This window comes from Aulonocara stuartgranti (genome assembly GCF_965226115.1).
Source record: "Aulonocara stuartgranti genome assembly, chromosome: 15".
Lineage (NCBI taxonomy): Eukaryota > Metazoa > Chordata > Actinopteri > Cichliformes > Cichlidae > Aulonocara > Aulonocara stuartgranti.
Window position 1 is genome coordinate 40709039 of NC_138951.1, and position 10962 is coordinate 40720000.

Here is a 10962-nt window from a genome sequence, read left to right on the forward strand (position 1 = left end):
AATAAGTAATATGTATTATAGACAGTCGTGTGAAAAGGAGAGTACAGCCTCTTTCAACAACAAGCTTTTGTTTATCAGGGGCATATTTAAAAAACACATCTGGTCCTCAGCAGGTCTTAAAATTAAGTTAATACAGTGTCAAATGAACAAAGGTGAAGAAAACTAAGTCAAAATGCAGAAACAGCAAATGAAGAACTCAGTATGCTCTCAATGCTTTCATAGGAGTTAAGAAGGTAAGATCAGGTAACATAATGGCAAGAAAGAAAACATCAGCAATGATAGAGAAGCAAATGTTTCTGCTCATCAATCTGGGAAGAGATATGAGAAATTATACAGTGAGAAAATGGAAAATGTTTAAGACAGCTGACAATCTTCCCAACAGTGGATATCGAAGCAAATTCACCCCAAGGTCAGACTGTTCAGTGCGCAGAGAAACTGCAAAACACTCGTGAGCTACATCTCCTGCTCTACAGGCCTCGGTTACCATGGCAGATTTTTAAAGTTCATGGCAGCACAGTTAGAAAACAAGCCGTGCTTGCTCAGCAAGCCATGAATACAAGTTATACATTCAGTCGTTTTGTTGCTTAGAAAAAGAAAAAGCCTTTTCTCTCTGAACTGAACAGCTTAGCTTTACAATGTTGCCTCTGAATAAACCACAAGACTTCTAGAACAGTGTCCTTTGGACAGACAAGGCCAAAGTGGACATGTTTGTCCATAATGCACAGCGCCATTTTTGGCAAAAACCAAACATAGCATATCAGCACAAACAGATCATGTCACCTATCAAGCATGGAGGTAGACAGGTGATGACAGGATCTGGGCTTCTTCCAGTCACCGAGTGGTCGATGAAGGTCTGAGGTCGTCTGCCTGACAGCTTGGACTAGGTTGAGATCGGGTGATGCAACAGGACAACAACCATATTCAAAGCAGCAAATCAAGAACAGAATGAGTGTAAAAATAAATAAATAAATCACGGTGGCCAAATCTCAATCCAGGCAGTCAACCTGACTGAAATACTGTGGCGTGACTTTGAGAAAGCTGTGCAACAAATGCCCACAAACCTCAGTGAACTGAGGAAATGTTGTAAAGAAAAGTGGGTTAAAATGACTCCACAGTGACGTGAAAGACTGATAAAGTCATACAGAAAATGATTATGTCAACTTATTGCTGGTAAAGGTGGAGAATTATTTTTTTTGCACGCTGTTTCCGAATTCTGGTTTTGTTTTAGTTCAATAAAAAATGTTCTTGTTCATCTCAAATTGTATTTATGTAATGATAAGACAAGCTAAGGGTCTAAGTCCGTTTTTTACTTGAACTGAACTTTCTTTTTCACCTGACTCTGACATATTTCTACATGTACACTATGTGCATGAGAAAACTGGTTCTAAGAGTGCAGCAAACAATTTTGTTAACTGATTGAGGATCTGGATGCTTAAAATGTTGCCATGTGGTTGCAGTAATTGAGATTGTGCTAAACCATGCATCAGTTTCACAATGACTACACTTTCTCAGAAACATAAGAAAAACAAAGTCACATATATATTCTTTCAAAAAGCAAGTCAAACTGGAACATGCAGGGCTCAGACGGCACAAAGCCTCGTGACAGCGTCACCTGGTCAAAACAGGCATGGCAACATTGTAAAAAACAAAAAAGGAAGATCTATGGTGACGGCTTTGAGCAACAAGGAAGTTGTTGCTGACACATCGAATGCAGATATGGGTGACGGTTTCAGTTAGCAGTAGATGTGACAAAGCAGCTTTGTGAAACACATCTAAAGCTCACTGAGAAGGAAAATGGAAACAAGTAGATATGTAAGTAAATGTTTACATATTTCAAAATATATTCTACAAATAATAACAACTGACCCGGGTGTGTTGCATAATACTGAGATGATCTATTTACATAAACAGGCTGAACACAAAGTAAATGCATAGTTATCCTGTGTATAAAAACACAGTACATGAGTACCGTGTGTCATAGCTTATCAAACACAATGTGAACAGAATATTACCACATGAAACTAGTATTGATGCATTTATCATGACCCTAGATTACACCCACCAATAAGCATGCTATTATAAAATGCAACAAACTATTTTATACTGCTGCATGATTTGGCATTATTGGCATTATAATACAATGTCCATGGTGTGTTTGACTTGCAAATATATTTTTCAGTAGTGGACGACTGACCTCTTGTAAGCTGAGGAAGTGGCTTGACAGAAATGCAGAAGTCTTACACACTTACAGATTGTTTACATCAAGGATCTTTACTTATAGCGTCCAACATATAGCTACAATAAGAAAGTGAGGATGTGTGGGATCACAACAGAAAACCTGATAATGCAGCGTTCATAAAACAAACACAGATTAGGTCACGTGATGACAAGTTTTCCAGATAAGACTGTAAACCCTGTTCATATTTAGAGATGTTTAGAGTCTATATTGTGTTACTCGAAACTGAATGATTGAGGTAGATCTTGAGTTGTATTGCCGCTGCGATGAACTGATACATCTTTCACCATTTTATAAACTAAAGCGTGTTGGGGGGGCAGAAATGTCAGAAGGAGAAACGGAAAATTTGTAACTTCATAGGCTGCCACGCTGGGAGGCTGTGTTTGGTAAATGATGTGAGCAGAGACGTGTTACATGTGTGGTAAGTGGTGCAACTTAAGTCGTCTGTCTAAAGTAGCTCGCAGGGTTTGCAGAAGTAAAGACGTAACTGACATAAGTTTATGTCAGTCAGATAAAGTTCATCAGTGTTTAAACAGAAGCTGCAGGTTCACTGGTGGCTTTAATTGTGCTACACTGTATTAAAGACCTTCTGCTTTGTGACGGTGTTGTTGAATGCAGACAGCCTCCTGTTTTTGTGGTTCTAGCAACGGTTATGTTTGACTGTTTCAGACCAGTGTGATGGGATTCCTCTTGAGTGTTGGGATCCTTTTTCAGGGGTGTGACTCAGCGGTAAAATGCAGGAATGACAGAGGAGACGAAGTTGACTGGTTTGTAGACATTTTGAATTTCTGCCAATGGGTTTAATGTAAATGCATAAGAAAACATCTTCATCTACATTCTTTAGGTATATTTTGTACAAGCGTCCCAATGAGGATAAACTTGGATTGTCATACTTTTACATGGATGAGAGCACCAACGGATGGATACTCAGCCAAGAGAACATCAACAGTGATTCTGGCACTCTCGCAAACACCCTGAGACCTCTTTTTGACTTCTATGACAGAAAGGTGAGGTATTATAGGATATATGTCTCACTAGCATGGCACAGTGAATAATCTGAATACCATTTCAGAGTTGTTGTGGTGTTGCTCGTCTATCCAGATCGAAGGCTTTGGATACATGCTCTACAGCGACCAGCCTCCAAAGCCGTATGTTGCTCCTCCATCGTTTGGTCACAGTAAAGGTGGGCACAACATTGTCTCAGCTGACGCGTCCTCTGTCTGAAAGACCCAAATGTAGCAAAGCTCAGTTTGTGTTTCTGACTTTCTACAGGAGTTGTGTTGTTGGACAAAACGTCTGGAGTTTGGCTTTCACACAGTACACCCAAATTTCCAGTATATCGCAGTAAAGCCTTCTGGCCTGATAATGGAAATGCAAACGCTCAAGCATTTATGTGCGTGACTTACCCGTATAAGCAGTTCAAAGAAATAGGTATGTCAACAGGTAAACAGCTCAAATCAGTTTCGTAGAACTAGTGAAAGTGCACTTTAACAACTTGTATCTGAATTCTTAGGAGTGCAGCTCAAGTACATCCATGCTTATTCGTATGACTCTGAAATCCCAACAACCTTTCACAATGAGCTGCGGTGTGTGGCACAGCGAGACTGCTACCCGAAAAAGGAACCCTGGTTTAGTCAGGCGACGCTGACTTCTTCACGCGGTCGTAACTTCATCAGCTTTGCAAAATACACACGCTTTGGTGATGGTAAGTGTTTTCAGAAAGAAGACATATTTCAGGAGGGATGAATTCATGTTGTATTGATCACAAACATAAGACCCTGTAGATTGACAGTAAAACACACTGTACTCTCCACAGTACGGGCAGAGCGCACTCTTAATAGTGTTGTTTTCCTGTTTTGTTTTCCATACTATTGCAGATCTTTACTCTGGTCTTGTTACAAAAAACATTAGGGGGAATCTGTATGTTAAGAGCTGGGGAAAGATGCACCACAATCGCGGTCTGCCTTCTAACTGCAGTTCAAGCATCCCTAACCATGTGTACAACGTGAAAGAAGTAAAGCTTCCAAACAGGAAGGCCTTCAGTGATACTGTGGATCACTCAAAGTGGTGCGTGACTGCAGACGGTGACTGGATCTGCATCGCTGATATGAACCGAGAGGAGAGTCAGATGAAAAGAGGTGGAGGAGCAATATGCACTAATGACAGAGTAGTTGGGATGGCTTTCTATGGACTGATACACAGTTTTGAACCATGTAAAGATCCACGCTCTGTTGGTAGACGAGAGCTGTGAAGGAACAACCCGAGTGTTGGACCAATATTATAAAAACCTCCGTTTAAATAAGCACATCAGCTCAGCTGTTCAGTCTTGACTCGTGCAGCTTTAGGTTCAGTTTGTTTCTAAAAGAAATCCAGAGATGGTTACAGAGTGCCTGCTTTTGTCCCTTCATTGTTCGCACGACTGGACCAAAATGCAGCAATCAGAGTTTTTAAATGTCTTGATCATGTTGTTTCATTTTTTTAATCTCTTATTAAGTTTTGTTTTTATTTCCTATCATGTCCTGTGAAGCGCTTTGTAACTTTGTTTTGATAGGTGCTATATAAATAAAGGCATTATCATTATTAAGAAAAATCGATGGACTATTAAAAACTTGATTTTATTACACAAACTTCTGTATCTGGTAGAAAAACAGTTTCGACCTCAGGGTCCTCTGCAGTGTCCTCCGTGCACCGTTACTTCAAACTAAATGAATTAAATGTGAATGATTTAATGCTCACTTGGAACTTATTGCCAGCTGTGCAAACCAAGCTCTTGCTGCAGCTCCACACATTGAAAAGCCTTTTGTACACCCTGAACCCTGCATGTTGACGTTCCAGTGGAAGGACAGGAGGAATGCCAGATAGTACGGTGTTTGTGGCTTTGCTTGTCTGTGCATGTCTATTTTCTACTTTTTCATTTATATTTTTTGGTTTTTGACACTGAGCAACTTCCACTCGCCTCCTATGTAAAAATGCAGTTCTTGTCCTCTTTGGCAGCGTCTGCTTGCAACAGGTTTTCAGCTTTCAGCTGTTTCTGTGGCACCAAAATGTTGCACCTGTAGATTAATTTCCAGAATCTTTCCAGCTTGTTCATTTTTGTGATGCGGTGTGTTAAATGCAAAACACCTTGTCATTGGAGCTGAGGTAAACAAAAGAAAAACATTTCTTTTTTTAACAGTGCAAAAACTGGCAAAAATAATGGAAGGTCTTATTTCTGAAGTTTACCATAAAGTGTCTTAATTGCATTTTTTAATGTTAACGCTCCAGGAAGTGGCTTTTTAAAATAACATGATCAGTCCTTGCCCACACCACAGCTTCCTGTTCACACCACATGTCACACTATCATGCTTAATTTTAAAGACCTACATTACTATAATTATTATAAACTGTGCTATTATATCCATATAGTATAATCTCAATTTTTAGGCAGGTGATTAAAGATGTAGGACAAATATTGTAATATTGTATTTGTTGAATCACAAATATAATATTATTCCTCATAAATGCAACTTTGTGTTCACTCGTTTTCACTGAGAAACACTAAATAAAATACTCAAATTAAATGTGCTGATGTGTTAATGATCACTTCTGTGGTTCCTGGTGCAGATAAACTCGTGTTGTCTCTTTCTGGCTTTGTTTAATTGTATTTAAGCTGTTAAATGATCACAGCCTCCTCTTCCTCCTTTAGTCCTGAAGGTGATGGTTAGACCTTCATCACTGATATGAACAGGCACAGTTTCACTGTCATTTCACCGGTTTTGAGCTTTCAGTTTAGATGCCCTCATTTACTGGCGTGCCATCGAGCCATATCTGGCATTTGCAGCAGTTCTTATTTGTGCCCCCACCTAATGTAAAGTTTATGCCACAGCTTCCCTAAATTAAGAGTTTTTGTAATTACAAAAACATTTGTATGTTTCTGTAATGATTAACTATGAGCTAGATCTTTAACTGAAATTATATTTCTGATGCTAAAATATAATTATTGTTATCTATGAATTTTCAAATGTATGGGTTTATTTAAAGAAGCAGAAAAACATAGTAGAGTATGTTATTATTTATTTTTAAGCCTCTACCTGCTCTAACAAAAAAAATCAATTCAGTCTTTTTTAGCCACTTAAATTGTCTTTACAGGATTGTGAGTTTATATATGTTGTGACTTCTCCTGCCTTGTTGGCCAGTTCACTCCTGAAAAAATACATTTTTAATCTCAATGAGACTTTTTACCTGGATAAAAAAGATTACAGATTACACTGATTACAGCTTCCAACTCCTTTAAGGAAGGTTTTTTTCTGGCTCTAAATGACTTGATATCATTCATAAGAGATATGGTTGACAGATTATAGGTCAACAAGTCATTTATAACAGCTTTCCAAGAAACAACAGTGATGTGTGGAGACGTAGCAACTACAAAGGTATAAAGATCATGAGCCATATCAGAAGATACGAGAAAGAGTTCTTGAAGGAACAGCAGCATGGCTTCATGTTGAGAAAGAGAGCTACAGATTAAATGTTTGGTTTGAGAGTGCTGAGGATGAAGTGTGTAGAAAGAGCCATGTGATGTTTTTGTGAATCTGTAGAAAATATGATCTGGTGTGATACTGTATGAGGAACACCGAGGAACAGTGGAGCACCGAGGAACGGTGGAGCACCACCGAGGAGCACCGAGAAACGGTGCACATTGCTGCGCTGTGCACCGCAGCAATTTCCTAATGTTGCAAACCTGCTCAACATTTGGCAATAAAACCCTTTCTGATTCTGATTCTGATTCTGAAGCAAGGGTTTGGATTACGTCAGGGATCGTCTCCGAGCATCTTCTTGTTTGCAGTGGGGATGGATGGGTGGCCAGGTGAGGTCAGGCAGGAGTCTCTGTAGACTGTGATGCTCACAGATGACATTGTGTTCTGCAGTGAGAGTATGAAGTAGATGGATGAAAGCCTGGAGAGGTGGGGGTATGTTCTGGAGAGCAGAGGAGTGATAGCCAGTAGAAGCCAGACAGAGACGGGTGTTAACAGTGAAGATGATAGGACTAGAGGTTTGAATAACTGGGGTCAAAAAAAGCCATGGACAGTGCACAGGAGAGGTGAAATTGAGAGCGTGTAGGCTGGGTGGAGTCGGAGGACGAGTATCAGGAGGGTTTATGACAGAACATTACATAAAGCTGGGGTATTGCAAAAAACGGCTGTGTTTAGGTTCTGCTCTATTTCCCTACTTTACAGTGGGACTCTGTCTCCTCCTCACCACTAGAGGTCACACTTGTTCTTCACCGAGTCTTCATTCGGCCACTTCCTGTCCCACGGGAAGTGAATACGCGAACGGGGCTGCTGCTTCCAGTACACACACGTGAGAAACAAGCCAAAACAGACAGCAGATACAAGATGGACATTACAGAGGTCTCAACAAGTCAGGACGGCAAAGGGAAGAAGGGCAAGAAAGCGAAGAAGAAGAGCGCGGAGGTTGATGGGGAAGGCAGCGCGGGGGAGGAGAAGAAGATGGTGAAGAGCGAGCTGGCTGTTGCCTTTCCTCCCGCCTTCAGTGTGTCAGAAATCAAGAATAAACAGCGAAGACACTTCATGTTCATGAAACTCAAGCAGGAGAAGAGAAAGGTACCGATACTGGGTCATGGCTGGTAATGGGGGGAGCTTCCGGTACTTGGGACACTCACGTGCCAGTTTATTAGGTACAGCAGTTTTACGTGAGCAAAACTCCAGTGTGTTTCAGTAGAACTGTTAATGTAAGAGAATACAATAGAATACAATGATCAACATAAAAATATCAATGTCTCGTTTTAGCACGTGTTTTTTCATTAAACGTCAACATGTTACGTCTGTCGTTAGGCTGCTTGTTTTGCTTGGGTCCAGTTTATTTAGACTCTGACTCCTTATGTGCTGCTTAACTCACCACTCACCATATTTCATTAAAGTGAAGTATAGTCAGGGTGGGTCTTCTTGTTCTTCTATTTATGAGGGAAAACAGCCAAACAAAAATCATTAGGATCAGCATTTGCTGATATTAAAGTCGGACCATAATCATTGCATCCATAAATATTAAGCACACCTGTTAATGTTAATAACTTAAGAGTAGGCTGGTAAATATCTAGTTACCTATTTATTTTGTGTCAGTATTGTGAGGCCTTTAGAGTTTTTAGTTTTTTTAAATACTGTTATTTATGTTATAATCCGGTGCATCTTCTGATGATACGTGTATGGAATCACAATAAATTTTATGTGAGGTAACAAATGGCCAGGTTTACTAGTTGTGACACACAGAAAAAGGTACATCTATAATTTTATTTAAAACATCACTGCTTATCCAGATCAGTTCTAGCAGGAGTAATCGATAAATCACTTTATTAACTTTGAAAACCTCCTTGAAGATCTATTAACTTCTAAATTTGTATTTCAGCAAAAGATGCAGCTGAGGAAAAAGAGAAGAAAAGAACGTGAAGCTTTAGGTGATAAGGTGAGTCTTCTCTTTGTTTGTTCTTCACTTATGACTGTGTTTTATGATGGATGTGTTAATTCTACCAATAAATTGCTGTCGTGGGGATTTGATGGTAAAGAGGGGCTCAGATTAGAGCCACTAGTCCTCCAAATTAAAAGGAAGCAGTTGGTGAAGCATGTCCTACTGGGAGGGGCTGGGGGGCAGACCCAGGATATGCTGGATAGATTATGTTTTGGCTTGGGAATGCCTCTGTGTCCCCCCGGAAGAATTTGAGGAGATGGCAGGAAAGAGGGAGATCTGGGCTTCTATGCTTAGACAGCAGTGACAGAGAGTGAAAGGATAAAATAAGGCAACAGCTGTAATATTTATTATTTGTACTTTATTTTATTCTGTCTCCAATGTAGGCACCACCAAAGGAGGTCCCCAAAACAATAGAAAACCAGAGGGTGTATGACGAGACAACAGTCGACCCAGAGGATGAGGAGGTATGAACTGGGCTTCATCAGATTATTGTTATCTTTATTTCTGAATTTGGATTAAGTTGCATATGTTTGTGTACGTTATATACAGATTGCTTTTGACGAGGGGACTGATGAATTCTCCGCCTACTTCAACGGGCTGACAAATCCTAAAGTGCTCATCACAACATCAGACAGGCCCAGAGGGGTGAGGGCTCCTGCTGTCATTACAGTCATTTTTATTATTCTTTTATCATTAAATATGCAGAATCTGAAAAATTATAATTTGCTGGTAAATTTTGGATCATTTGAATATTATGCAGAACAAAGAATTTTCTAAAAATCTCTTTACATATTTGAATATTCTTGACTTTGTTACAAAATCGAGCAGAACAGAAGCTACAAGCTTACTTTTAGCTTTTGTGTAAGCGTTTGAAGCTGGTTTTGTTGTTACAGTTTAATTTCTGCACTAAAATAGGATTTACTGTCATAGTAGTTAATAATAGTTGGCAGCCTTCTTGGTGCTAACCACTCTTCCACCTCAAGTGTTGAACGCACAGTGATTTGTGCCACATCATCTGATTTGTGTCTTGCAGAGGACGGTGAGGTTTTGCGAGCAGCTGGCCACAGTCATCCCAAATGCCCACGTGTACTACAGAAGAGGTTTGGCCCTAAAGAGGATCATACCGCAGTGCGTCGCCAGGAACTTCACCTATCTCATGGTCATCAATGAGGATCGACAAGTGCCCAGTATCCTTAAAGGCAGCTGTGCAAGCTCTAGTTCTTTCTTTGGTCAAAAGTCTCATTTTGACCAAATACTGCTGATAATTATGAAAGTTGCACAAACCATGGAAATCTTTGATGCACTCAGCTGTTTTCTAATGCCGAGATCCTTAACCATTAATTAAAGATGGCATGGTTCTCTGTCACTTACCTGACGGGCCGACTGCACACTTCAAAGTCAGCAGTGTTCGACTACGCAAGGAGATGAAGGCAAGATGATAAGTCCAAACTCTTTTTCAAAATGATCCTACTTTCTCACCTATACTATAAACACGTGAAAAGGAAAGTACACCCTCTTTCAATTCTGAGGTTTTACATCAGGACATAGTAAAAATTTAATCTGGTCTTCAGCAGGAGATAAAATCTCAGATGAAGAACAGCACGTAATATTACTCCGTGTACTGTTTGTACAGGGGTTAAGTTACCTGCAGGCAGGTGCAGCTGATAAAATGCACTTGATTAACTGATCAATAGTCAGCGTGGGCACTCCTATAAAAGGAGAAGCATTTAGATGTGTGTTAACACAATGCCAAAACACATCAACAGTGACCTTAAAGAAGAAATTGTTGCTGCTCGAGACTTTTGGAAGGACTATACAAGTCCGTCATTCTGCTGTGAGAAAGATTATTCACAAATAGAAACGTTCAGCACGGTTCAAAGTCTTCCCAGGAAAGTGACATCGCAGCAAATTCACTGCAAGGTCAGACTGTGCGATGTTCAGACTCACTGCAAAAAAGCCAAAAGCTACATTTCAGACTGCAGGCCTCGGTTAGTAAAACATTTGAAGTCCAAAACAGTCCAGTTAGAAAAAGACTGAACAAGTATGAACTCCACAATGATGTGAGACTCATAAAGTCATGTAGAAATACATACCTCATGTTGCTGCTGCTAAAAGACACTGAATCATGTGGTGCACGCGGTGTTTCACACACTGCTTCTGCATTTTGGTTTCTTTAAAAAGAAAAAAACCAACACATTGTATTATGACGTGTGTTGTTCATTTGAGGTTATATTAAAATAACTTTACAACCTGGTACAGTCTGAGTT

General features: G+C 39.9%; 2 protein-coding genes across 2 annotated transcripts in view; both read left to right on the top strand.

The window, feature by feature from the left end:
- Window positions 1-1691: 1691 nt before the first annotated feature.
- Window positions 1692-4965, top strand: LOC309688648 (deoxyribonuclease-2-alpha-like). The gene is made up of 7 exons (XM_082504522.1): window positions 1692-1812; window positions 2906-3003; window positions 3081-3243; window positions 3338-3419; window positions 3509-3667; window positions 3750-3941; window positions 4114-4965. Exons 1-7 carry the CDS (start codon window positions 1795-1797, stop codon window positions 4485-4487), a joined length of 1086 nt encoding a protein of 361 aa, XP_082360648.1. The 5' UTR covers window positions 1692-1794; the 3' UTR covers window positions 4488-4965.
- Window positions 4966-7500: 2535 nt separating this feature from the next.
- The window catches only part of rpf1 (ribosome production factor 1 homolog), a 4789-nt gene continuing 1327 nt past the window's right edge, over window positions 7501-10962 (top strand). Inside the window, exons 1-6 of the mRNA XM_082506414.1 lie at window positions 7501-7836; window positions 8636-8692; window positions 9079-9159; window positions 9245-9340; window positions 9729-9882; window positions 10043-10125. Coding sequence (XP_082362540.1) covers window positions 7609-7836; window positions 8636-8692; window positions 9079-9159; window positions 9245-9340; window positions 9729-9882; window positions 10043-10125 — 699 coding nt within the window. The 5' untranslated portion in view covers window positions 7501-7608. The remainder of the gene's footprint in view (window positions 7837-8635; window positions 8693-9078; window positions 9160-9244; window positions 9341-9728; window positions 9883-10042; window positions 10126-10962) is intronic.